We start from the raw sequence: 27,501 nt of genomic DNA, 5'->3' as shown, positions 1-27,501 counted from the left end.
TCCATGAACATAAATAGAATTTAAGTTCAGTAAGGTGAATATCCAACTCTGCTCCTCTATCCATGGGGTTTTTCAGGCAAGAATACTGGAGTTGGTTGCCATTTTCCTCCTCCAGGGGATCTTCCTAATCCGGGAACTGAACCCATATCTCTTGTTTTCCTGCATTGCACACAGATTCTTTACTGATGAGCCATCAGGGAAGTCCTTTCTCTAAGCAGAGAAACCTAAAACTCCACTGAGTAGGGCAAATGTTCTCTTCTTAGTTAAAACTTGGAAGATGCCAAAGACTTCAGTGTCCAGAGAAAAGTAGGAATATTGATTCACTGGGAAGAGCTGTGCAGAGCAGTCTACCTTCATAGATTTCCTGCACTTCAGAATTAAATTTTCCTATAATCAGAGGAAGGTAAGGAAAGAACTGTTGGTTCGTGAATGGTCCTCGTCCTACAGAGCATGCTTTGATTCCACCCTTTTCGTCTTTGTTATTGTAATTATTATTATTACTATACTACTGTTATTTTGGTCCTGGATGGACTCAAAATTTTCTAAGAATTACCAAGTAGCCAGCTGCAATGCCATGCTTAGCTTTGACCTCTAATGAAATTTAGCACAGCTACATGCATAAACACTATTTGGTTTATTACCTATTTTCTATAAGAACAAAGCTTACCAACAGACATATGGGAATTTCATTAAAAAAAAAAAACTTTACTAAATGGAGTATAGAAACATTTGACACAAGATTTGGAGTTGAAAAATTTCCACTTATAAGGCCAAATTCTTTATGCCTTATCCTGACAAGTGTCCAATTTGGGTTGATGTTCTACTTTCAGGAAATGTTTTCTTAATCTTCTCTCCTTATTAGGATATTATTTTAAAAAAGGAACTTAAAAAAATCTTGAAAGTTATTTGATGCTGGAATAATACCAATTTCTTTTTTTTTTTTTTTCTCCCCACCCCTGGAATAATACCAATTTCTTTAACAATAACAAAGCTAATATAGTAAAAGCCATCAGGTTTGGGATATTTTATGAAAATGTTTAATTCAACTGTTTCTTTGGAATGTAGTAGTCATAGTTTGGAATTTAAGTTACAGTTCAGTTCTATGTATAGGTTGTTTTATGCAACTCAGTGTCTGAGAATACAAATGTCATTTAAAGTTAAGGCTTCGCTGTTCATTTTGAAACAACAATTTACAAGTGTCATATTGTCATAGAAAATAAAAATTTCTGTAAAAAAAATTTGCACAAAATTTTATGATGGTACAAAACATGAAGCAATAATATACCAGTAAAATGAAAACATTTTACTACAGAAAGATTTATAGATCTCAATAAAGAAAAAAATATGTTATTTTACACCTTTTAAAATTATGAAACAATCTAAAACAATATAAACTGAACATTTTGTAACACTGCCTTTACAAATTAATAACTTTATAAACATATAATTTTTAAATATATTTATCAGTGCAAGATACTTTAAAATTTAAAGTTGCAGTATCATTTTTCCTTGGCTGAGGACAACTTTAAGTCTGTTGCCTTAAAAAAAAATCAAGTCTTAATGCTTTCGTCTGGGTATGATTATAACGGCTGAATGGATGCCCCTGGGGGTTAGAATCTATTCTTCTTTCATAGTGATCAATACTTTCCTGGAAACAAAAGGCATTCTCATTTCAATTAAACCAGGATGAATGGACTTTGAGCTCCATGATGCAAATGTGACCCCCACAAATGTACTTGAGTGAGACCTACAGCAGTGCAGGAGGGAGGAAGTTCTTCTGTACTACATGGCGGGGCACAAACACAAGGAAAACAACCAAAGCTTCTTTGGGCTAATTCACATGCTGCCTCATAAGACATTTACTTCTCTGTGCCACTGGAGGCTTAGGTCTTGCCAGCTCCAAGGCAGGCTTTCTCATTGTGAGCCGATGGAAGTTTCTAGAAGCTTTCACTAAGTCTCCTGTTTTTTCAGGGTTGCTGCTGAATGGATTTTTAAGAATATTTGTTTTGACTTTACTCCTTTTCTTCCTCTCTCTTATCTTAAAATACTCCATCCCCAGGCACCAGAATTTATGGTTGCTTTCTTAAATTAACCATTCCTTCTTCCACTTCCCTTGCCTGACTCAATACCAAAACAAGAAGGTTCTCATGGGTCATTTTTGTGTACTTGGATGTAAAAATCTCTGATTTTTGGATTTTGAGGGAATTTCATCCCTTTGGGTCTCACTTGAAAGCCAATTATTTCTTCCCTCAACTTAACCACTATTTCTATTAAATGCAAACATTTCTATCGAAGATTATTTTGATTGGTATAGATAAATGGCTTTAGGAAAAAAGATACTGTCACTTTAACCAGTTAACAAGGAAACCAAAGTTATACTTTGGAGGGCAAAGTTAGGAATTTCCCTTATTTATTTATTTTTCCAACATAAAGTCTAGTAAAATTGTTTGCCATTCCCAGCAGGTTAAAGCTGCAAGTTTCTTTTCTGAAGAATGGCAAATGCTTAAATCCTAAGAGAGAAAAAAGACAGAGGGCTAGCAGAGAAAGAGTTTACATTTGAAAATACATTCCATATGAAAGAACAGTAAGAGAGAATATTGCAGCTTTATACAAAAGGGTCAAGAGACATGAAATTGAACTACGGAAAAAGCGGAACGATTAAGCCACGTTGCCAAATCTTCGGAGCCCTTGCTTTCCTGGAGGCTGACATCTCACACTAAAATATACTTTCTTCTTCGTCAGCAGGCCCCCAGGGTTTGATTCAAGAAGAGGGCTTTCACCAGCGAAAAACAGGGCGGGTGAATGTAACACAATGAGAACCAGTACAAACGAAAAGGCACTTGAGAGGACGTGGACTAGCCAGTGCCGAGGATTCTTCGTTGCGGTTGTCCGCATCACACCCAGTTGCCAGCAGTGTTTATGGTGGCACAGTTTTCTGTATGGAGTTCACAGCACGAGGTTGAGTACAACACTGGAAAACATCGAGGAAATCTGACGGTATTGCTTCGTAAACAGAGCTGACACACTAGACTGGTACTGAGGCTACGGTATATTAACAGAAAACATCCTACTCCTTCTTTGCCTATCCATGACGCGGGCGATTATACACAAGGCCAGCTTCAGGAGTCCACTGAAAGGCGGTGATTCGAATATATTCTGGGCACTGGGCTGCAGGTAGCGTGTCCATCAAAGGGGCCCTGCTAGATACACTTGGTGCCAGCATCTTGGATTTTGCACAGTTTCTGAAAAGAATCCAGAAGAGGAAGAGAAGAGAGAAGGGGAAAGGGGGAGTCCTTTGAATGATTAAGTCAATCATACTTGGTCTCAACACCAGCACTGGATTATTCCAACGAAACCAACAGAAAGAAGCTTGACTGTACAGGATTCCAATTGTTAACACAGCTAAGGTGTCCGTGTCTGTCGGCCAAACTCATTGAAGCTCCTGAGAAAAACCTGGCTTGGCGTCATCAACGCGCTTCCCAGCCTGAACAGTGAAAGATCAGCCAGTCCCCAGCTCAAGCTCTGTCCTCCGCTCCACTCTTCCTGCTCGCCTGCTCACCTCTTGTCTGCTTTCATGCCTCCGAGTAAGTACTCTGTGGGTTCAGTTTGTCTTTTTTCAACTTCACGCCATCCACGAGTTCAAAGTTATAGTTCTCCAGGGCAGATAAGTTTCGTTCTGACATCCCGTTGTGCCAACAGGCACAGTACAACACCACCCCGCAGACGGCGCCCAGGAGGACACCCAGGGCGCTCATGGCGATGATGGTGATGAGGATGGGGTCCAGGGTCTTCAGCACGTTGCCCGGCTTCCTGGAGATGTTCTCATCACCTTCTCCCGCGCCTTGGTAGCCTGGTGTACTCCCTGGTGAGAAAAACAAAATTGGCTCCGTGAGCACTGCTCACACACTGGATGACGGGAGACAGCGGAATAGACAAGAAGTTGAGCACACATCTGGTTCTGGGCTGTCCTTCGCAAGAAAGCCTGTGGGGGATTCCTGCGGTGGGGTTTGGCTCCTCCATTGCCAAGAAACACCAGCGTTTATGTCTGAGAGTTGTTGGGAATCAATGCGTGGGAGGGAAGGTACTGGGGCTTTGGTGCTGTGATTCCGACAGAAAGCTTAGCACATGGAAACCACTGTTTCGGGGCAAGCAGTGAGGGCTGGGTTCTAATCTAATTCAGATTTTATGTAGCCCGCCCTCTGTCAGACTGTAATCTGTGTTTATTGTCCTTGGCCAGATACGGGATCTATAAGCTTTGCAAAATGCTCCTTCCCACACTGGTCTAGCAGGGGATTTAACCATTCCTGATACATCTGTTTGATCCCCAGATCCTGCACGAGAAGATGGCCTAAGCTGCCCTTCTGGGTGGTGGTCCTACCACAAGTCCGATTTTCAAGTTTCCCCCCAAATCGACCATGGTTTCACTCAATCAGGAGAGAGCTTTCCAACAGAATAAGGGCATGCCTGCTGCTGACATTTTAAATGGCTTTATGGCTCCAATCGAGAAGCCAGGTCTGTGTTGTGCTGAACAGAACACATTTAATAATCAGCATCTTTGCTGCTCTGGTGGTTTCACTGGAGATGGTCACACAGCTCTGCACGCAGGCATTGGGGAAATGTTTTCTTTAGAGTGGAACACGAGAAATTATTAACATGGGAGCTCTGAGCCTCATTACCTGATACTAGAAATGAGACTAGAATGTTAATGTGCAACAGGCCTGGTGTTTACTTAATGGTGTTCTGATCAACAAGGATTCCAATCAAAGGAAACTAAAAATATGCGATGCAAGTCCCTACAGGGGGAAAGAAGCCACAGGGACATATTAATATTCTCTCCCTTGATGCGACACTGTTTTGAAACAATCTCTAACAAAGTTTACATCTCAGTGTGGACCACGTAACTAAGCTAAATGAGCCTCGTGTTGAGATGATCAACTGCGAATATGGTACCATCTCTATTTGTCTCTACCCAAATCCAAGTCTGGCTGTGGTATTAATAGGTCCACATTTCTGATGGCAACTGGTGCTGATGGACAGGGTACAAGTCTGCTAGCAGCAGCTTGGAGTGATGCTGGGGCAAGCGTCCAACACAGGTGTGGAGACTTCTGGGAATACAACATCAGGCAGGACCTCACTCCAACCAAATGCCTCGCACTGGATCACAAAGCGGTGTTCAAAGAAAACACACTTTTGAATTAATCAGTTTGAAGTCTGAGGCTACCACCTAATTACCTGTCTTAAGTGAAGCGAAGTGAAAGTTGCTCAGTCATGTCCTACTCTTTGTGACCCCATGAACTTGTAGCCCACCAGGCTCCTCTGTCCATGGAATTCTTCAGGCAAGACTACTGGAGTGGGTTGCCATTTCCTTCTCCAGGGGATCCTACCGACCCAGGGATTGAACCTGGGTCTCCAGCATTGCAGGAAGATTCTTTACCACTAGCGCCACCTGGGAAGTTATTAACCTATCTTACTTAAGGACAAGTCACTGCTCTGAGTTTCAGTCTCCTCATCTGTGAAATGGGGATAAATATACTCAGAGAACAGCTGCGAGAATTAAACAAGAGAACTTACAGAAAGTGACTGGAACATACTAGCTCCTCAATAAACCCTCAGCAGCATCATCGTCATCATCACTGTCATCAATGTTGTGATCATTATCGAAAAACGAAGGTTTCAGTAGCAGAGGCTGGGAACAGGTTGTCTAAACAGACACTGGGCTCCAGTCCTTTAAAGATTATATCTGGTTCTCAATCAGGCACAAGAATTTGGGTTGGTTTCAAATTACTGTATGAAAACTACTGTAGGTCCTTGGGTAAGAAACAGTCTTCACTTGCTTCCTGTTTCCATAGTTATAAAACGAGGGTATTTCATGGCGTTGTCCTCTGAGCCCTTCTTTCAGCCCAGTAGGGAAGGGCCAGGTTAGCACATGTCCCCCGGGGTTACCCCTGACACGGTCTGAACCTGTCACTGCCTCTCCCAAGGCTACATCAGGCACTCTCACAATAGCCCAGGCACAGTACCACTGACATGGGTGGGTGTTTATTCTATGTAAACTGCTTTGGTACCCTGGGTTTCCCTTGTGGCTCAGCTGGTAAAGAATCCGCCTGCAATGCAGGAGACCTGGGTTTGATCCCTGGGTTGGGAAGATCCCCTGCAGAAGGGAAAGGCTGCCCACTCCAGTATTCTGGCCTGGAGATTTCCATGGACTGTAGAGTCCATGGGGTGGCAAAGAGTCAGACACAACTGAGTGACTTTCACTTAGCACCCTAGTGTGCCAGAGTTCCAGAGTTTCTCCATAAATATAATAAAAGCCATGTAAAATGTTTTAAAAATCAGTCAGCAAGACAAACTTACCTGTTTCATCGATTTTACTTTCTGGGTTCTTTTTATCCAGATCTGCTGGTTCTGAAAGAACCAAAGTCAAAGAAAATTGAAAGAGATATTTGAACTCTCAAACTATATCAACCCTCACACACACACACACACACACACTAATCACCAGCGGCTCTGCTGGGCTTTCCTCAAAGGTCTTAGCACAATCCGACCCCACCAGGTAACTGGAGAGCTATAGAGAGGCAGTGCTGAATGATTAGGGAATTGGGGTCAGATCTAAATCCAGGAAGCCCTGCTGCAGCAGAGTGTGTTGTCTTAGGAGAGGGTGGGGAAATGACTCTGGCATTTGGAGTGTGGGGAAGTCTGGTAAAAATAGAAAACAGAAGTGGGGTTGCACATATGGCTGCCATCCTGTGCTTTTGTAGGTAACGGCTTCCTAAGTGTTAGTTGGTTTCCCATATAGTATGTCAGCTCGTTAAGGCCAGAGACTGCATCCTGTGTCTTATAAAAAAAAAAGTCTCCAGGGGGAGTGGAGTCCTGGTGTCCTTTATGATTCTGAGTAGAGGACAGGGACCTGGTTCACTCCTATGTCCGCAGCATTTAGAACAGTGTCCAGAACACACTCCATGACTCAAATATTTGTGGTATTAATGCATGAATAATTAATAAAGAGCTGATAATCTCCTAGCATCCATGGCTAAATTTTCAAGGAAACACATTTGAGGGATAATTGTAGAATTATCTTGGCCAACTTCTTACTGTCACAGCAACACAAAGTTGTTGGTTTTTTTTTTTTTTTAATATTTTTAAAACTTTTTATTTTCTATTGGAGTATATCCAATTAACAATATTGTGATGGTTTCAGGTGGGCAGCAAAGGGACTCAGCCATACATATACATGTGTTCATTCTCCCCCAAGTTCCCCTCCCTTCCAGGCTGCCACACAACATTGAGCAGAGTTCCCTATGCGACACAGCAGGTCCTTGTTGGTTATTCATTTTAAAGACAGGAGAACATAAAATTTTAACGGTGCTTTAGTTATGACTTTCTGAGTATAACGCCCAGCAGTAACCACAGCTAAGCAGCCCAGTCACATAAATAGAAAAAGGCTCAGGGACGTGTTTTAGCCTCTATCTATTCACTGAAGCACTAGGATGCTGCTTAGCCCTTAGAAGGTGATCAGAGAAAACCTGTTGAACCAAACTGAACATTGTTTCAGTTGGTGGAGTTTGCTCTCCCAATTCCAAAAACATCACCATCAGCCTTCCCATCTTGGAAAAGGAATGAAGTAGTATAGGCCCTGTGCAACTATATGAAATAGACACATTAACAACTGTGTAGACCTGGATGCCAGACAGTTTGTAAAGTAGTTGTAACTTAAATATTAAGCCTTATCATCTTTTCTATGAAGGTTTGCTAGGTACTGTGGCATTAAATAGATTTCCTTACATAATATCAAGCAGACCTTTATTCACTGCTCATTCTAATTTCTTCAATCGACCCTATCAAATTATTGCCACTTTAGGGACTACATATATCCAATATATTGTATAATAAAAGCTTTGTAAATTGCTGAAATGACCAAAAACCCATTATAGCCAACAGGCCTCCTTTGTCTTAAATTTGCCCAATAGGCTTATTCCATTTTGTTATAATTAACATCCTATTATACCATGATATATAACAAAAGTTTAAGTGTAGCAAATGGAGCTTAAGACTAATTACTGTGCTATTACATTGTCATTAGTGATGCTATTTATAATTATATATCAAGAATTGGGAGTATGAATTGGTTTTCTATGTCAAGACTTTTATTCATATATACCAGGCCAAGAAAAATCCATAAACTCTGAAATGCTAGGCAAAATCTCTAAATTTCATTTATTCTTTTGAGGCATTTCAACTGTTCCGAGAGTCAGAAACTTCTACTTATTTTTATAATAAATCAAAGAATGATGTTGTCTATGATTCATTCACAATGTAATCTTCATTAAATCCACTGTGATGAAAAATTTCAAAGGCTTCCTATTTTGTTTACACATTGAGATATCTGGAATTACCCAGATGTCTGAGTTTTCCGCTTTTCATCACAATGTTTAGGCACGGCCTGGAAATTGCTCTTTGCTATGATTTTTGGGTTGCACATTATTGGTGTACTTTTATGGACACCAACCAGACATTCGAAGTGAACCAGGTTAGATGATGCGGTAGCTGAAGGCAGACTGACTTGGCTTTACGCCTTGTTGCATCAAAGCAAGCACATCTATAGGATGTGCTTGTAGCCCACACTAAAATTCTACGTCTAAGTGAGCATGACAAAGACCATGAAGTGGAAAGACTCAGCCCTGAGCAAGCGCTGTGTTGGTTTCTACAGTAACCCATACTCACTTGCACAGTCCTCTTGAGGGATGTGGTTATTGATGCTGATATCATCCACCGCAATCCCGCCAAGGTTGCCTTTTCCGATTTCACCCTCAAAAATCACCTAACAAAACGAGATCATTTTCACAGTATTTAAATGTTCTGTCCCAAATAACAGTGTTCACAAATGCTCGTGCAGCTCAAGTCACAGCACGTAAATGAAATTCATGAGATTTCGAATGAGCACGTGATTTGCTCTTCAATCCCTATTAACTGCTTGGGGATGATATAAAACTTCTCCTCACATTCTCTTTGTGTGATACAGAATTTAAAACTGGAAAGAGCAGCAAATAAAAGGAATGTTGATTGTGACAGCCCTAAATAATTATAGAGTAGCATTTTCCCTTCTTTCTGAGCAATCAGTCCTCTGCCTGTAAACTAGGAGACTATGAGATAACACTACCTAGATGATCATCAGTGCATCGGTATCTCAGGTTGAGGACACACCTGAAATAATTTTTGGAATGATTCCCGCATCTCATTTGCATAGCTTTTAAACAGCGTCCCAGCGCCCCTGAAGCAGCTGCCTGCCCCGACCGAGGGGAGGGGGCCCACCTGATAAAGCTTCAGAGATTTGTGGAGCAGGACACGCCCCTCTTTCCAGTGATCCCCTTGATGTCCGATGGCCATCCAGACCAGCTGGTCATACTCCTCTGGCTTCTGGTAGCGCAGCTTGACCCTCAGCGTGCCCACGTGCGAACCAGACATGTGATACCAGAAGGTCATGCAGTGGGCAGAGTTCTGGGAATAAACCACGGGGCTCACCAGGCGAGCCACTTTGCCCTTTTGGTTTTCATCAGCTTGGGAGTAGATGAAGTTGCCATCTCCTGCTGTGACAAAAAGCTGTGTTAGGGGGAATGGCCAGATCCATGAACCTCTGTCTCTTCTCCATCAAGTTCTGCTCTCAAACCTTCTCTCCTGGGCAGAGCACCAGAACCCAATTGTGCAGTGGTGTTGGTGATGAAGTGGGTAATGGCAGGTAACCTCACTGGCATTGAAAGGCTCTGCTCTTGGCTTCTGTGAAAGGATGTTTGTGCTGGAGACTGTAAATTTCAATAGTCGGATACCACTTATCTAGAATGCAAGGTCACATGGACATGGGCTATGACTTGTGTTGGCCTCTACACCATTGCAAGCAGATCGGATGTACTGGAAGACCTATTTCCATGCAGCTTGAAGACTTGAGCAGCACGTGTGTGAACACAGAGAGTAAATGTAAATATTTAGATGTATTCTTATTTATTTACCATTGGAGCAGGAAGACTTCTGGTGGATGTTGCTTTGGTTACTATAACCATTATAGTAATGGTTATGCCTGATAACAATGAAGCTGCTGTCTGTCCATAAAATCTGGCAATTTTCCCCCACCCCCATTCCAAATTCCAATTCTTTTATCCTAGTTTATTTTAATGGCTTATATTAGTAAGTTCCTTAAATACACCTGAGAGCTTGAAATTCAGCTGTGAGTCCTGCTCTTGTTTGATGTGGGCTTCTGGTTCCAGGAGTGGAGAGGCTGCTTTTCTGAGGCTTATTAGAATGTGCCATTTCGGCAACGGAGATGCTTGCTGAGCTTGGAGGACTAACTCCCGGCTCTGCTGTTAATGACCCCCAGTGGGAGCACTGCCTCCTGCTACCACCTGGTCTAAACACACAACTCATGTTTCACTGTTTGCTCTGCAAATAGAAATGCTCCTCGAACGTCGCCCCTGATCAAAGTGTGGATCTGACGGCGAGCTTCCGTGGGCAGGGGGGCGTTCTGTGTGCTGCCCAGGGGCTGGCATGTTTGGGAGCTGCCCTTGCACTGCGTGTATGTGGGTGCGTCCTGCGTCAGCAGCGCCCGGGTGGAGTGGATGTGTCCTTGACCACTGTCTTCCTCCCTCACCTGGCTGCTTGTCTGAGAGGCTCCTCAGCACTCTTAATATAACTGGTGGGTGGGATAATGAAAGGAGGGTGGGAAATAGACGCCACAGCCCCGGCAGAGTGTGTGTGCTCTCTGTCTCTCCTGGACCATGTAGACCCCGTTTCCTCCCACTGATTTACCTAATGATAGTCACCTGTCTGTGTGATGGTACCACCTCTCAGCCCATCAAGACAGGCAGGTAAGACCTTCCCCCACCTTGCCTCTGCCCCTTTGCCCCCATCGTGTGGAGAAGAAGAAAGTTGAGGATGCTTGGCTGAGCTGGTCCCCGAGCCAGGCCTGCATCTCTGCTCCCTTCCGGGCTGTCTTCTGCCACCCCCGCTCCCCCTGCCATTGGACACCTCATCCCATGGCCTGGGTGAGCCGTTTCTCACCCAGAACCAGACTGGGAATGCCCCCAGGCTCAGACTCCCTCCTTTATACCTGCATCTCCCGTGCCCCTCCCAGCATCTGCCACAGGTTTGGGGAATCCTCTATAAGAAGTGACACAGCTTCATTGTTAGAGGTCAGATGCAGAAAACCAATCGGGATCCCTTTGATAAATTCAAAATCAGGCTACAGACTATTATACCTAGGTACTGTTCATTTTCAGAAGCCTCCACGTCTGATTTGCAAAGCGCCGCACACGAGCTGTGGCGGGCTGTGTGTGCGTATCCTGTGTGTGGGGCTCTTTTCATCCAGACTTTTTCATGTTAACAAGTCTCTGCCTTTCAGATGCCAGGCTCACCCAGCTCACTCAGCAAATGATTGCAAGTTTAGTGCTGCAGGGGCTCTTTCTGGTCTGGGTGGATCTGGAGGTCTCCCGGGAGGACAAAAGAGAAAAATGCTTCTGAAGGATTCGCACTTCTCAGCCGTTCATCTAAGACACGCCTGCCTTTTCTGACACTCCAACACATAAAGCGCTGATATTTTTCCTTTCGGGGTTTTATCGCATTCTAGGTCAGGAACTCTCTCTTCGTTTTCTCAATTAGCACTGTACTTCTGTAAGCCTTTTAGCTTTTGTCTCTGGCTAACGTAGCTTTTAACCTCCTTTGAATGTCAGATCCTACTGAGCCTTTTTGCTTCACTTTGCATCAATTTTTCCACCATTACTGCCTTCATTTCAGCTAATTGCATTTGGTTAATTTGGTGCCATTTCTACGTACAGTGCCACTTACAGTCAAAGTATTTTAAGTTTTCTAAAACTGCTTGTCTTAAGATTCAATTGAAAGTGTCTCACAATTGAAGGAGTTCAATTTTATCCAATTTCCTTGTCATTCTTATTAGGAAAGGAGGTAGCCGTGATGGAAAGAGGCCTATTCAACCTACTTAATGGTTGTATTCACTGGGGGAAGAGTGAACATCCAAGTGGGAAAAGCATGAAGGACCCTTTGGCCGTCCATCAGCCCACTGGCCCACTCATCAAGGGGGACCTGGGCTTAATGAGATGTCTCAGCCTCAGCAAATGCCCCTCTGGGCTCTCTTTTGGGAACCATGACTTGAACAAGCAGTGTTGTCAGTATCACTGATTGGAAGGTTGTGGGTTGGTGTTTTCTTTGTGTGTGTATGAGTATATGCATTTTTTTTTTTTACAGGACATTGATGGTTTTTTAGTCCATCTCTCAAGCTGAGTAATGACTAGGACGAAAAGAGGATAGCAATGGGTAAGAGGTCCTAGAGTGACTGACAGCTCCCTCTGCACCCCAACCCTAATTAATCATAGAAGGAAAGTAAGACAGGAGGGGGCATGGGGTATAGGCTGGGGTGTGGTGAGGTTTCTCCTTGCTCAGAGAGAATGATTACAATCTTCCTCAAAAGAACAAGATTTCAACTCCTGACCCCAATCCACTTCCACTCCAAGGGTCAAGAGAGTAAGCGTTAGGCCATAAATGAAATGACACTATCTATGTCTAGACTTGCTTCCAAATCACTCAGAGTCAGGATGCTAGAGGTAAAATGAGATTCCTAGGATCTGATGAGTGCTGAAGGTGGGTTACGGACAGAGAGGGTTCATTTTACTATTTCTTTTCTCCTTTTGTTTATGTTTGACATGTCTCATGAAAAAAGTTCAGGAAGAGTAGAAAATAGGTCCTAATTCACACACACTGATTTGCCCAGTTTGTTACTATTCACAGGGGTCAACCTGTTGCTAAGTTTATTTAGCATTCTCCAGTAAGTGGCCTAAGCGACTCTCTACTAGGGAAGGGCATCTTCTTAATTCCAGAAAATAAAAGCACAAGTGAATGATCTGTAGTATTTTCTAAACGCACAGACCCCAGCAACCCTCCTCAGTAACACCCTCTCAAATTTAAAGAAATGAGGCCACGGTGAACCCTCCATTACCTGTGTGATCCTGAATCGGTCCTGTCTTGCTGGTCAACACACTCCATTTGAGCTGCACGTGATTGTCATGTTCCCAGTGACAGAATGTCTTGTGAGAACCCCAGCCAAACTCACAGTTAAAACCATATGTTGGAAACTCTTCAGTGGGTGGAAAGGAAGAAACAGATGAGAAAGACACATTTGATCATTTAGGTCAGAAAGGTCCTTAATTCCTTCATGGAAAGCACGATTTATATAATTTAATATCTATTCAAAAATCCTAGGAAAGCCACAACATCTAGGATTACCAAGGAATGCAAAAGATGCATGGAGAGATGCACATGCTTGCAACATCACTTTAGTAACTTTTTTTTTCTTTTTTGGATCCAGCTCAAAAAAAGATTATGGACTGCCTGTCAACTTGGTACATAAAATTTCCAGGAAGGTTACTTCCCAAAGCATGTATTATTACATCTGTAGCATTCTCCTTATTTCCACAATATTTAATATAAAAGATACTCCACTCTTGAGGATAGTCATATAAATTGATATCCACCAATGAAAAGAATCTTAATTAGAGACTGACCCATGAACCTCCAAAGTCTAGAAACGTGACTTGGCTGAATATCTCACCCTGGAGGTTATCTGTATTCTCAACACACCAGCTTATGCTCCAGGTTTTTACTGGCAGATCTCTGAAGCATTTCGTGAGTTTTTTTTTTTTTTTTTTAACTTCTGTGCTTTATATCAGGTCAATTAATTTTAAGTGGGAAATCTCTGCTTCTTTAGTGAATTTTCAGATTTGCATATAAATTGTTTGCTCCACTTAAAACCGCAATGTAAGGTCAAGTAAAGCCAAAGCATATTTGAATAGGTACCCACTTGTATATTTTTTTAATGTTCAAAGTATTTCCTTTGGGTTCTAAAAAGAAAGCGTGAAGGGATTCTCAAGAATGATTTGTTTCATTGTTCTACAAAGTGCTATTTGACTATGGGTTTGTTTGTTTTTCCCCCTAACTTGTATAGCCTCAGTTTTTACTCAACCTTTTTGCTGGGGGAATTTGGTTAGTTAACTTTTTAAGGATGGGGAAAACGAAGCCTTTGATATTTGGAATTATTTTTGGTAAACTGGAGCTAACAATAAAAATAATCCTAAAGATAAAACTCTCTTGCTTCTGCCAGTCCCACGTGTCTCCTGAATATAAAATTAAACACACAATAGGGGCTGTTTTCTCTGAGGGTCATTGCTTCTCATTGATTTCAGGCGTCCACAAGATGGCAGCATTGAGACGAGAAGGAAGATGCCCCCGGCAGCTTGCCCGCTGATGTAAAAAATAAGTCTAAACAATCTCTCTGGAGCAAAAGGGAGGTATGAGATTCTACGCTGTGTTAGGTCAGGCTGAGCGCCTATCTCATTGTGGTCTTTCCTTTAACTTTGTCTAAGTGTTTAACACAAGTATCTTGCTTTCTTCTGAGTCTGGGCTCCATTGCCCCTTCCCCACCTCAACAATGGTGGGCAGGGGGCACTGTAAGGGGAAGATTTACTGAACAGAAAAGAATGATTTACTTTGCATTTTTAGCTTCCAAGGAACTCCTTTCAAATGCTAATGTGAAATTTTGGAAGGAAGGCACCATAGCATCGTCAAAACTGAGCAAGATGGATTCTCCCTTCCAATGACAGCGTGACCTGCCAAAGGATTCACGGGGCCAGTTGGGGAAAGTAAGCCTAGTAAGTTATGTGATGTGTATAACACGAGCACTTTCAGTTTGTGCAAAGGGCTATATTTCACAGCGGTAGTGTCACTGGAGATACATATTTTATGCCTCGTCCATCATAACCATGAAACAGGGCTTCTTAAAGCATGAGAAAACCTCTCCCAAATCCGCCCTTCTGTACAGCATGACTGAATTTTGCAGATGTAGTCAGCCAACAATGAAGGAGTAGTTGAGTAACCTTGGATGTCAACGCCCACAGCCCTGGAATGTGCTGTTGTGTAATCTTGTATTAGAAAATGTTAATATTGGAAAATATTAATATGTGTGTGGTTTTAGGTTTTCTCCTTAAATGTCATTTATAAGACCTACACAGAGAGGAGGGCAGTCATTACAGCATACACATTTCTGGTAACATTTGCCTTGGTAACACTTTAAATTTATTGTATAATTTACAGAAAACCACACCATCCATAATTTGACTATTACTATTCTGGCAGTGTTATAAAATGAACTTGGGTATTTCTGTGGCCAAGACAGAGGGCAATTTTGCCTGAAAGACTAATTTTTGACATCTCCTGTTCCAGTGAATGGAAGTCAACCTTTATCTTCCACTGTTCTTTCCAATCTATGAATTTTACACAGTGACTGCTCAAACTTTTCATATTTTACTACTCTTATCTCTTTGGCTCAATCATATATAATTTATGGCAATCTTGTTAAATTAGAATACATTTTTTTTTTAAATCAGTACCTTTTCTGGGGGATGGGCATGGAGACAGAACAGCTCAATGTTGAAGATTCAAGCCTGGCTAGAAAGGCTATTAAACTCACAAAAATACACACAGACATGTCTAGAAATGGAAAGAGAAAGAGAGAAGGACAGAAGCAGAGGCGAAAAGGGAGGAGAAAGAGAAAAAAGCAAATGGACAAATGAAATTAGTATACAGGACAATGTCCATGTGATCTTTCAATCTTCAAAATACTACCCAGGCCCCATGGCTGCACAATTCTCATTAAATTCATTGGGAATAATCTGGCTAAATCCCTTCTCGACTCTTAAAAATAGCCGGAAACAATATTCTGAACTTAAAACAAATTTATAGCCGCTGTGAGCCAGCACCAGCTGTGCCTGTGGGACCTAGCTTGCCCAGAGTTACATCATTAGCACCATATATGCACAAGGATTTAATTTTCAAATCTGGTCTTCAGAACTTCTATTGGGTATGTGAGCTTGCTTACTCATAGGTTGAAAATAAGGGGAGGTGCCTGGGTCCATGTAACCATGGGTCATGAACATACTCTGAACTGATTTAGAGAATGTTTGGGGATCCTTGGAGGGTAAGAGCCTTCTGCCAAGGGGAAGATGGATTTAAAATGCAGGGCTTCTCATCAGTTCCTGGCAGAGCTTTAACAGGCTTTTATGCATTTGATGACAACTCAGATAGCATATGCATATTATATGCCCACTGAACATATTATATTGAGAAGAATCCTCAGCATGAAATCTTCAGACTCTGCTTGAATCTCTAGTGGCTTCAGCAAAATCAGATGATGATGAAAGTTTAAGGTCTGATATGCTGCTGTTTGTCAAGGTGCCTGCAGGACACTGGGGATCCAGGTATCAGCAGATGGGGCTGACCATGAGCAGGGGAAACCACAGAGTTAGACCTGCTTTCTGATTCCACGCATGCTCCTGAGCATTGGCTTAGCCAGGAGGTGACAATGAACAGAACTCCTCAAAGAAACAGACAGTTCACTATATACAAATGAAGAGAACAAGATTCATGACTCAGACAATGGAAAAACAGGAAACCAAAGCGACTTGTAAAGTACTCTGGGCTGACTGTAGACTAGACCATCCCTATCAGTAAGATCTGTGGTTCTGTAACAGAGAACAAACCTGACTCCATATTGGATGTATTCCTTTAGCTCTAAACTCTGTGCTCTGTTGCCTGAGCTTAACCATGCTGGCTCTGCACCTTTTGTAAAAGAATGTTGCCTACCGTCTGATATATACAGGGGAGCCCATTCTCAAGGCTCTGACCTTTAAAAGTATAACACATTTCTATTCATATATGGACAAAAAGTTGCAGAACAGAAAATAATGAGTTGTCTTCTTGGGGTTTTATAGGAACATTGTGACCAGATCTACATGGATAGCTGCAAGGACAAAGGATCCCAGCACCAAGTTCGCAACAACCAGCTGTACCCTCTCCCTTTTTAGTATGAATGAAGCCTCAGTTCTAACTCAGGTAACATGGTTCTTTGGGACACTAGTCCCCCATCTTCTCGGTCTGTTGACTTCTTACTGGTTCATGATTTGTATATCCACCCTCTGACCACAGTAGACTCTGTGAGACGACTGTTTGCTCTGGAGTTCCCCTCTGAAGCCATCATACCAATGGCTTTGAGCCGTGAATTAAAAGTTCACAAAGCCATTCCTGCTCTGATAACATAGACCTCCAACATGGAGGGGGAGTCATCTCATTTTGGGCTACTGTTCACAGATTGTTCTTGTGTTTTGATGACCCTTAGCTCTTCTGACACGCAAGCAGAGAGATGAGATCTAACAAGCTAGATGGCAGCTTCCTAGTGGTTGTAATGAACTCTCTGGCAAGAGGAAAAACTAGAGTAACAGTTAAAATGTTTGCTACGTTATTAGAACTTCACTTGTTCACCTCACCCCATCCCCTGTGACAGTCATAAAGAGCTTGCAGGAATTTACCCCACAGAAAACCACCCAGATGGGGCTGAGTGGGAAAAAAGAAGACATTTCTTATCAGGGAAGATGGGAAGTGAACAAAAGGCAGCTAGCCAATCCCCCAAGGCCACATTTATAACCTGAAAAGGTATGAGGGGGGACTCCTGAACTGTGAAGATTTAGCTGAACACTGTTCTTTAGTTTCATCTTTGGTATTTGGGGATGTCTTAGCTGAGTGGTGGGCTTTCCCAATGGCTTAGTGGTAAAGGACCCTCCTGCCACTGCAGGAGACTTGGGTTCGATCCCCAGGTTGGGAAGATCCCCTGGAGAAGGAAATGGCAACCCACTCCAGCATTCTTGCCTGGGAAATTCTATGAACAGAGGGATCTGGTGGGTTACAGTCCCTGGGGTCAAAAAGAGTCGGACATGACTTAGCGACTAAACAACAACAATGAGCTCAGTGGTAGCAGGGAGTCTGTCACCCAGGGCCAACCATGGGGAAAACTGGGGCTAAGTTCAACTGAAGGGAGGTTTGTTTTGCAGTTTAATCAGGTCAAGAGTGACAGCACCCTTTGAGGAAGCATGCTAATTAGAGCAGTCCTTTCTGCTTTCTGCTGGCTGGGGAGGGTCTGCTGTTGAGGAAACACTGATGTACACCACATGCCCTGTTAATAAGTGACCGTGGAGGCCAAGGCTGAGCAGGCTTCAATAGAGGAAATGGGAGAAGCTGGTGAGCTGACCTGTTCACCTCTCTCTAATGGTTAACTTTTAAAGTATGTAAAACCTCTGATTGCTTATACGTACTGTTTCCCCTCATGTATGTCTGTGGGGAAGATTTTCAAAAAATACCATGGAAATACAAAAGAGAGTGAGGGGGAGGCCACCATTTCCCTGTGACTGGGCCCTGATCAACAGCAAAGCTCTAAAAGTCATCACAGGACTCTGTGAACAACTTACTGACCAGAGACATATTAATATGTCTATTGCTGTAGTTCATTGCTCAATTGTGTCTGATTCTTTTTGATCTCATGGACTATAGCCCACCAGGCATCTCTGTCCATGGGATTCTCCAGGCAAGAAACTGGAGTGGGTTGCCATTTTCTTCTCCAGGGGATCTTCCCAACCCAGGGATCAAACCCGCATCTTCTGCACTGGAGGCAGATTCTTTACCGTTAAGCCACTAGGGAAGCCCACATCTTTTGTTACCTGAATGTTATCAACTGGAGACATTTCAATAGTCACCTACATAATAATCATCCGACTAAGTTTTTTCAAAACCCCCCTGGTCAATCATGTGTTAATAAAAAAGGATGTAGGGGCAGTCCGCCTCAGGGCTCTCCTCTCCAGCCCTGGTTTCCCGCACACCATCTCGCGGTGCACCCACTGGAAGCGTGGCTGTAAAACTGCCAACTCCGTGGCAGGCAAAACTGACAAACTTCGCCTGTCTCTGATTTGCAGAGCGGCGATGAAAATAAATAGTCAGGCTGCTGCCTGGGAGATTTCCTTCTCCAGAGTTTGCAAACACAGTCCGTGTCCTAGATGTGCTGCGTTTAAACAAAGTATGTTCCTTGGTTCCTTCCGTTGAGAGTGGGGATTGTCACCATTTGGCAATGACTGATGGGGGAGGAAATCTCCCTCCCTGCTGCATATACATGTGGATGAAAGGGAAGCAGTGTTTATGGCTCCTGCTTGGGCACCAGATGCTGGTGGCATCTCTGCTAGGACTTGATGGGAAATGGAATCCGAGAAGCATAGCGATGCGCTATTTTGGGGGAGAAGACACACATGTGAATCAATTTTCTCTTTGGCATTTGATACCTGAGTGTATAGTGCTGTCTATCACGGTTGGCTTCTCTGTGGTGAGCACAGTGGTACCACCTGAAACACAGAAAGAGTAACATACGAGATGAGAAAAAGCAGGATGATAAGTAATACACAGCAGAGGATGCTCTTACATGCGTCTGTTAAAGGCTAGCAGTTCCCTTAAATAGCTCTTCTTTTAATTCCAGCTAGAGTAACTGTCTCAAATTTTGCTCACCACCACACCAAGTTCAAATAAACCACTATTTTTCACCCGTTTATTCATAAAGCATCTAGACAGTATGGATAATTCCAGACTTCCTTCCAAGGGCATTCCTTGACTCCCAGACTAATCGACGATGCTCACAATGGCAACAATGAAAAGCAAAGGCCTCCCAAGGTCCTTAGTGACTTGAGTATTAAACTTGACCCAGACCTCTAAGCTTTAAATAGTTTCCCAAGGTTTCAGATGTGTGCCTTTTGGAGGGGAGGGGGTTGCAAGGCTGGTCCCCACCATCTATTTTAAAAACTAAAGGTTTAAAGTGGATAGCTGTAATTCCTCCTTTCTTTTGCTGCTGTGGTTGTTTATTTTTCCCAAGGACAAATATTCCACCCACTATGTAGCTTGGACAAGCTGCAAGGAAAGTGGAAGGGGGGGGACACATTTCTTCACAGTCCTGAGGAGCTGGAAGACTGCACAAACAATACCCTGAACACCGTGAACTTTAATCAGTCTGAGTTGATTTGGAATTCTTGGTTCAAGGACGTCGTGGAAACTTAGATCTATCATCTCAGCTTAAGTATCTTAGCTCAGCCATTTTCTGCCCTTTATCATGAGACTTCTGTTTTATTTATTTATTTTTGCTTCCCAGGTGATGCTAGTGGTAAAGAACCCACTTGCCAATGCAGGAGAAGCAGGCAAGAGACTTGGGTTCAATCTCTGGGTTGGGAAGATCCCCTGGAGGAGGGTATGGCTACCCACTCCAGAATTCTTGCCTGGAGAAACCCCATGGACAGCGGAGTCTGGTGGGCTATAGTCCATAGGGTCGCAAAGAGTCGCACACCACTGACATGACTTAGCGACGGCAGCAGCAGGCAGCCTACAGGATCTTCACCAACCAGGGACAGAACCCATACCCACTGCGGTGGAACAGTGGCAGAGTCCTAACCGCTGGACAACCAGGGAAGCCTGAGATTTCTGTTTTAAAGCCCTATTCCTCAACTTGCCCAAACCACAAGCATCATTTGAAGGCTTCTTGAAAAACTGGCTTATTCTTTACTACATAGGTACTTGAGAAAGCCATTTCTCCGTATGTGCATCTACCTTGCAGATCATGGCTGAGGATCATCTATTTGCTTTCCCAAGAGATAAAGTCCTGGGCAGACTCAGGGTAAGGACATAGGTGGGCTCATGCCGATCCTGGAATGTTTGGAGGTGGTTATGAGGTGCCACTGTACACCTTTCAATACTATCATTCAATAAAGAGACTATGATCATTCCTTTTCTGGCTGAGCCCTGGTCCTAACCTACAGCTCCCACGGGTCAGAAATCACCCAGCTCATGAATCAGAGAGCCATAAAAACGAGCTCCTGGGGTGGTCTGAAGATTTCTGAGCTCGTCCACTGCGGCACCAAGTCATGTTACCCCCGCTTGCTCAGTAAATATGCTGGATGAGTGGTCACACAGGCATGTGCCCTCAACGAGGCAGACGCTAGGAGAAGGAATTATATATATTATGGGTTAAGAAGGTGAATCTGTAATGGCAGAACTGGAGGGAGGCCAGAACGCATTAGCATTCCGTTCCCAGTGGTCTTACAGGAGAAAGACTCAAGGTGAAAACTCACTTTTTAAAACCGATACGCACTGTCAATTTTGTGAGAGGTTGGGAGCCAAATTCCGCTGCCGGGTAGACACAGATCCAATGTGAAATCTGGCCTCCTGGTGCCTTTGAAGCCAATTGTATTATCTAATGACTTCAAAGGCATTTGCAAATGAGGAACTTCAAGGGTGAATTTTCACCTTGGCAAGCAAGCAAAGGAGAGCGGAATCTCTCTTTATTTCCATGTGTTTGGTGCAGTTCACCTGGAATTCAGTGTTGTTTAGAGGTAATGAGCATTTGGCTACAATACTTATCTCCCACCATGTCCAAATAGGTCACCCCTGGGAGAAGACATTAAAGTGACACCATCTGTGTTTAGGACCCAAACCTTAAGAGAACACTGATCCCAATTTCTAGGCTTCCACCCATCAGGGTGAAAGAAAGAATATTTTTGGTTTGGTTTCAATGCACCAAGCATTCCAAGTTTGCAGCTGTGACTGAAACAGCAAGGAGGGTACGGACTTGCGTGTGAGTCCAGGAGGCAAGATGCTACCTGGGAAAAGATGCAGGGGTGGGGGAGGGCTAGGCTGCCTGCAGTCACTGGCACCTGTTTGCACATCCATCCTCAGAAAAGACTAACACAAAGCTTCATGGAGGAAAATAAGCTTTTAAAAAGGGACAGATTGGCCATGATGCAATAAATGAACACGAAGCATGAGAAGGCCTTCTAAGATCACCTTTTCTTTTTGTTTAACTTTTTCTTTTATATTAGAGTGTAGTTGATTAGCAAAGCTGCAATAATTTCATAAGGACAGCAAAGTGACTGAGTTATACATGTACCTGTATCCTTTTCCAAATTCTTTTCCCATTTAGGTTGTCACATAATATTGAGCAGAGTTCCCTGCATTGTACAGTAGGTTCTTGTTGGTTAAAGGATCACCTCTTTTTAATGGTGGAATGAAGTTAACTTTATCAGCACCCCTAGAAGTTCTTATTATATGCACCTATTGATCAAATTATTAAGACAAATGTGCTGGCCTGAGAAAATGACATTTTTAAGGGGCCAGGATAGTACATAAAAAAAATGAGAATGCCCTTTTTTTTTCCTATCTAAATAAATGATTCTATCCAACAAATGAGTTTAAACACTGTAAATAAATGATCACCTTGTACTTTTAAAGGATTGTCAGTGTTTCCACTGGAAATGACCCATTTTCTGCGGTTTGCAACTTGGTGCCATCTACAGTTTGCTCGAGGCTAACAGACTTGCCCTATTTCATTCAAAGGCTTAGGTTTCAATTGATTCAGTCATGAAGCAATGCAAAAATGAGAAGGTTGGTTGTTCTGACGTGAGGAGTAAATCTGAGGCTTTGACTCTAATCAATATTAACTGACCACTTTAGGGTTTATAAAGGAAAGAACCTCTTCTCCAGAGGGTAATTGAACAGAAGAGTCTCTGATGACTGTATCCATTCCTTTTTATGAGGATTTTCACTACGGATGGGATGTGTGACTAGGTTTTCAAAAAGCCTAAGGTTTGCAGAGAGTGTTTACAGGCGACCTGGGAAGGTTCTATAGGACCTGCTTCATAGGCTAGTACTCTTGTTTTTCGTATTAGCTGTATGGTTTTCAGCTAGAGCTTGACATCTTCTAGAGAAAAGGCCTCTGTCTTAATTAGAGTAATTTTTGTGGCTTGTGGCTACTTATACACAAGATTTGTTTTCATAAGCCCATAGCCATGTAATATTTATTGGCCATTTGACTGTAAGCGATTATTCTGGAAATTTGGAGGGAGAGAGCCCTAGGAGGAGGGATTTAAATGTAAACTCAGTTCATGGTACTAAACTTATCCACTAGATTTCACCTTTATTCCATTTCAGAGTGTAGAGCAATCTTGCTCTTTCAGAGGAGAGGTTCTGAAGTAATTGGAAATGGGGGTCCCTCCAGATTTGACATTAATGCACCAGCCACTAACATGGCACTGTTATGAAGTTACATGGGAACACCTTCAGTTTCGCCCATGGAAATGAATTACATGGCCTCTCTAGAGTCCCTTCTGGGTAAAAACACAGACTGCACCCAAGGGCTGCTGTTTAATGTAAAATGAGAATCAGATGCTGTAAGAAACTGCGCTTTGACCTGGGTAGCAATAAAGGTCCCACAGCACCTTTGGCAACAATAGGGTGAAAATTCTAGGACTTTGGCCAATATCCAAATGGTGGAGTCCAACTTCTCCATCTGCTTAATGTTTCCTCTGCCAGTCCAAGTGGAAGAGAAGGTCACTTTCTAGCTTTTAGGGTTTCAGATTATGGAGTCATCCTCTAAACGAGTCAGTGAGGCACATGGTATATGTCATCCCTGATAGATCTGTTAGTGGTGATGTGAAATAGCAACGAATTCTGGCTTTCTAAAATTTAATGTAAAATGATTCACAAAATCCTAACTTAAAAGCTGCAGTTCAAATATAAATCTAATTTCATCAATTAGTTGGATGAAGGATCCACTCAAACATTTTGATTCCTGTTCGAAAATAAATGTTCTCAAGTGTGTGGAGCATGTTACTGGGGTTGGCAGTGAGGGCTGAAGATGAGAATCAATTTATGCTACATATTGTTGTTTGTTACTGTTTAGTCGCTAAGTTGTGTCCGACTCTTTTGCAACCCCATGGACTACAGCCTGCCAGGCTCCCTGTCCATGGGATTTCCCAGGCAAGAACACTGGAGTGGGTTGCCATGCCCTCCTCCAGGGGGTCTTCCTGACCCAAGGATTGAACCCAGGTCTCCTGCATTGGCAAGTAGATTCTTTACCATTGAGCCACCAGGGAAGCCCAACCTTAGATACATTTAGCCATGGAGAAATTCTTATTCATTCAATGAGGACAATCCCAGCCCCTTGACTCTGAAATGGCTAAAATTACTGTTTCGGATGGCTGTGACTTGGAAGAACCATTTGTTTACGCGATGACATGAGGAGATGAAGATGCATGTGTTCTGGCAAAGTTCCCTCCACCCTGATGCCTAGTGCCATGAGGATTTTCACACACACACACACACACACACACACACACACACACACACAGAGGCATTAATGAGCAGGTCTCAACTACAACATGAACTGAGATGCCACAGCAATGGGATGAAGATGGTTGCTGCACCTGTGAGCTGGAAGTCATCACCTGTTCCGCTGTGGCAGTTGGCCTGGTCGTCATCACATTCATCTACCAGGTTCCCGTTGGGAGTGGTCGGTCCAGCTGTAGGTGCTGAAACGAGATCCAAGGATTATTTTCTCACACCTCTGAAATGTATTCTCCAGCCCCCCGGTTGTTGACTCTGCTAATGCTTTTGCAGAAAACTTTAATCTGCCATAGGAAAGCCAGAAGGGTGGTGTGACTGCCTCCCTTTCAGGAGTGGAAGATACTTGGATTTTGCATAAGGCACTGGAGACTGCTCTGTTTTGGCATTTGATCCCTATCTCCTTGGTAGACTTGGCTGCCTTCTCATTTCATACATTGTTATCTCCATAAACATCCTTTTTCTGAAAAGTTCCTGAATTCTCACCGGTTATTTATTCATGACCCTGGAGTTGAGAATTTTGATGATAGAGGTTTTGCTTGAACTGTTTTTCCTTTCATTTTCAAGGTGCTAGAGGAATTGATTGTCATGAATTCTTTTCTATTCTTGGTATTTACTCAGTTTATCTTGTAATTTTTTTCCCAGAAGGGAGTCTCAGCATTCACTTTTAGTACACTTTTGTCCTTATTTATTTTTTTCACAGTGACTCCATTTCCCTCTAAGTAAGCATCTGGGCTTGTGAGCGCTCCCTCCAGAGCAGGTGTCTGGGAGCTCCCCGGGGTCATGTTACCTTAACTCCCGGGGGACCACATTCCGCTGCCCGGCAGGTATTCCCATAGCTCTGAGTTTGTAGTTGAAAAGTAGCCAGCATTAACCAAAGACTGCTTTTGAAGTTCTTTACATTTAGTTCCATCTTTTTTTTTCAGCCTGTCCCTCATTTTTGCAATCTGTTTAATATTTTACAGTTTTTGGCATTACATTTCACTTTAGAAGACTTCAGATAATGGACAGTTCTCTTGATGTCTGAGAACCAGACAAGATGCTGGGAGGGGAGGGGGAGGCGGGGGTCTGTTCTCTAATAGCTTCTGGCCAGTTGGAATGTGCTGATGACTGCTGCTTTCTCAATAGAAATTTGACACAGTTTTTCATTGTACAGAAGGACTGAGCAGAGTTATAATAAATGGAGAAACATAGCTAGTTTCGACGTCCTCAACTGCCCGGGACATAGACCAACCATCGCTAGGAAATCACCACATGTAGGTTATGTCCACACTGTCTAGGCTACAAACTGGACTTTGTAAACTATGCACACACAGATTCTGGGTTCTGCTCATTGCTAACAGCGAATCAATCGCGTCCTCTTCAGCAATCTTGATGCTTGCCTTTGCTACACTGCTTTTGCTCTTGGTTATGTGCTGCTTTTAAACTTTCTATTCATTTTGCTGGTTTTTCCACATTCCTTGTGGTATTTATAAAGAAGGAGTTTTACATTGGGTGTGGCCCAGGGTAGTACCTGGATTAAACTGAATAAAGTAAACTGTGAGGCTTTTTTTAATTATTATTATTATTATTATTTTTTTTTTTTTTTTGCAGTGTTGGGATAAGCATATGGGATCTTAGTTCTCTGACCGAGGATTGAGCTCATGCCCTCTGCAGTGGAAATGCAGTCTTAGCCACTGGACCACCAGGGAATTCCCCAAAGTGAGTCATTTTGTTGTCCCAATTTTACTCCTTGAAAATATTTTATCTTCTGTGGTCCTCTAATTGTTTCTTAAATATAAGTCCTAGCCCCAAATAAGCTGGAGGCCCAGAGATGGCTGGGTTGTACCTCATCCTTTTTTCCTATCCCTTTAGGCATCTCCTGTAGAACAAGGTACAAAGTTGATATTTAATAAGGGCCTGTTAATCATTTGACGGAAGAAGAAAAACACTCCCTTTCACCAACTGTGTTAAAAAGCTTGGACAGTTCTTTCCCTGGATGCTGGTTCCGCACGTGGCTCGGGGCGACTTCCCCACTTTGCTGAGTGCCTGTGAACATCTGTAGTCAATCCCTTCACCACCATCGCGACCTCAGCACAGAGTTGACACTGGCAAACCGCCACCAGGCCCGGTCTTTTCAACCATCCATTCATTCCACCTCCTAAATCAGTGTGGCTTCCCAGAATCCAGGCCAAAGTCCCGCATCAGAGCAGCAGAGGCCATTTTCCAGGTGACCACACTGCTCAGCTCACTGAACCAACGTGTCTGCAGGTGGTTCGGTCTGCCCCCACCCTCTTTTTTTTCCTAGGCGTCTTTGTCAATGTCCTGGAACATGGTCATTCCTGGTCTGTGTTGACAGTGACGGGATAATTCAGGGGTCCTGGGACGTAGCCACAGATATGGAAACAGCTACCCAGTAAAGAATGGGAGATAATGGCCTGCTTTTAAATAAACACATAGGAAAGCAGCTATGAATTATTCACTAGGATGGTGATTTATAGCTTAAGATTCTTTAGTGCCTAAGAAATGTTTTATGATATTTAATGTGCTCAGGAATGTAATTATATTTGGGTAGCTTGAAACACAAATAATTTTGAAATCCCAAGAAGGTGATATTTAAAAAGCATCCTTCCAAACAACTTTGAGCATATGTTCAATGGATTAACATCTGGGTACCAACAATAGCCATTCTTTGCGCTAACCTAGAAGAAGACCTTTATGGGGATGAAAATGTTGGTATAAGGTTACTCATTTATGCACAAATCAAAGGCAGATGGGAATTCCAGTGCACGAAAGCATTAAATAGTACACTGAGCAACCATCATATGATTTTTTTAAACATTCATCTCATTCATTATGTGATTTAAAAAAATGCAGAGGAAAGTGCAGTTTTGGGGTCAATGTGAGAAACTGAATTTGTCCCTGACCTTTCTATGATAACCTAAGTTTATGCAGTCATATCTTTAAATAGACCCCATTGTACATTACATACATTATGTGATGTAAAGTTTGGTTTCTCTGCAGCCGTCTGAGAAATTTATCCAAGACAATGTCTCAATGTTTCGGTCTGTCAAATGCTGCTTCCTGCTAGTATGTGATGGTAGTCAGCACTGCAGACAGAAACTTGGACCAGACGCAGACCTCTGAAGAACTCCAAGAAGGTCAAGGAATCCGTGGATGCCAGGGATTGAGAGACGCTGGGAATGAAGAGGGCCTGCTTGAGTTGCTAGATGGGTAGGGGCTTTCATTTTGGACCCATAGAAATCTTTTGCAACTAGACAAAGACTGACTGCATAAGCGACTGTGAACTACGACTATGTACAAATGCCAGGCTTGTTTATAATGGTGAATTTTGTTATGTGAATTTCACAACACATCATTTTTTAAAAACAGATCCGAGAACACCCCTCCACCTAGAATCTGAGGAGTGATATGCAAACA

The 27,501-nt window shown here is 42.9% G+C and overlaps 1 protein-coding gene across 4 annotated transcripts in view; it reads right to left on the bottom strand.

Annotated features, from left to right (window-relative positions):
* Nucleotides 1–693: 693 nt before the first annotated feature.
* Nucleotides 694–27,501, bottom strand: part of NRP1 (neuropilin 1) — a 145,959-nt gene continuing 119,151 nt past the window's right edge. The window contains exons 11-17 of one of the 4 annotated variants that reach the window (XM_065921064.1): nucleotides 24,186–24,269; nucleotides 19,209–19,268; nucleotides 12,995–13,132; nucleotides 9,310–9,584; nucleotides 8,722–8,818; nucleotides 6,355–6,405; nucleotides 694–3,862 (exon numbers count right to left, since the gene is read on the bottom strand). In XM_065921064.1, the coding sequence (XP_065777136.1) occupies nucleotides 3,573–3,862; nucleotides 6,355–6,405; nucleotides 8,722–8,818; nucleotides 9,310–9,584; nucleotides 12,995–13,132; nucleotides 19,209–19,268; nucleotides 24,186–24,269 (995 nt within the window). In that variant the 3' untranslated portion in view covers nucleotides 694–3,572. Of the gene's footprint in view, nucleotides 3,863–6,354; nucleotides 6,406–8,721; nucleotides 8,819–9,309; nucleotides 9,585–12,994; nucleotides 13,133–19,208; nucleotides 19,269–24,164; nucleotides 24,270–27,501 lie in introns of all 4 variants that reach the window. The other 3 variants (XM_065921062.1, XM_065921063.1, XM_065921065.1) reach the window with 3 other exon arrangements.

The sequence above is a fragment of the Muntiacus reevesi genome, chromosome 2 (assembly GCF_963930625.1).
Source record: "Muntiacus reevesi chromosome 2, mMunRee1.1, whole genome shotgun sequence".
NCBI lineage: Eukaryota > Metazoa > Chordata > Mammalia > Artiodactyla > Cervidae > Muntiacus > Muntiacus reevesi.
This window is presented reverse-complemented; position numbering and strand designations above follow the sequence as displayed.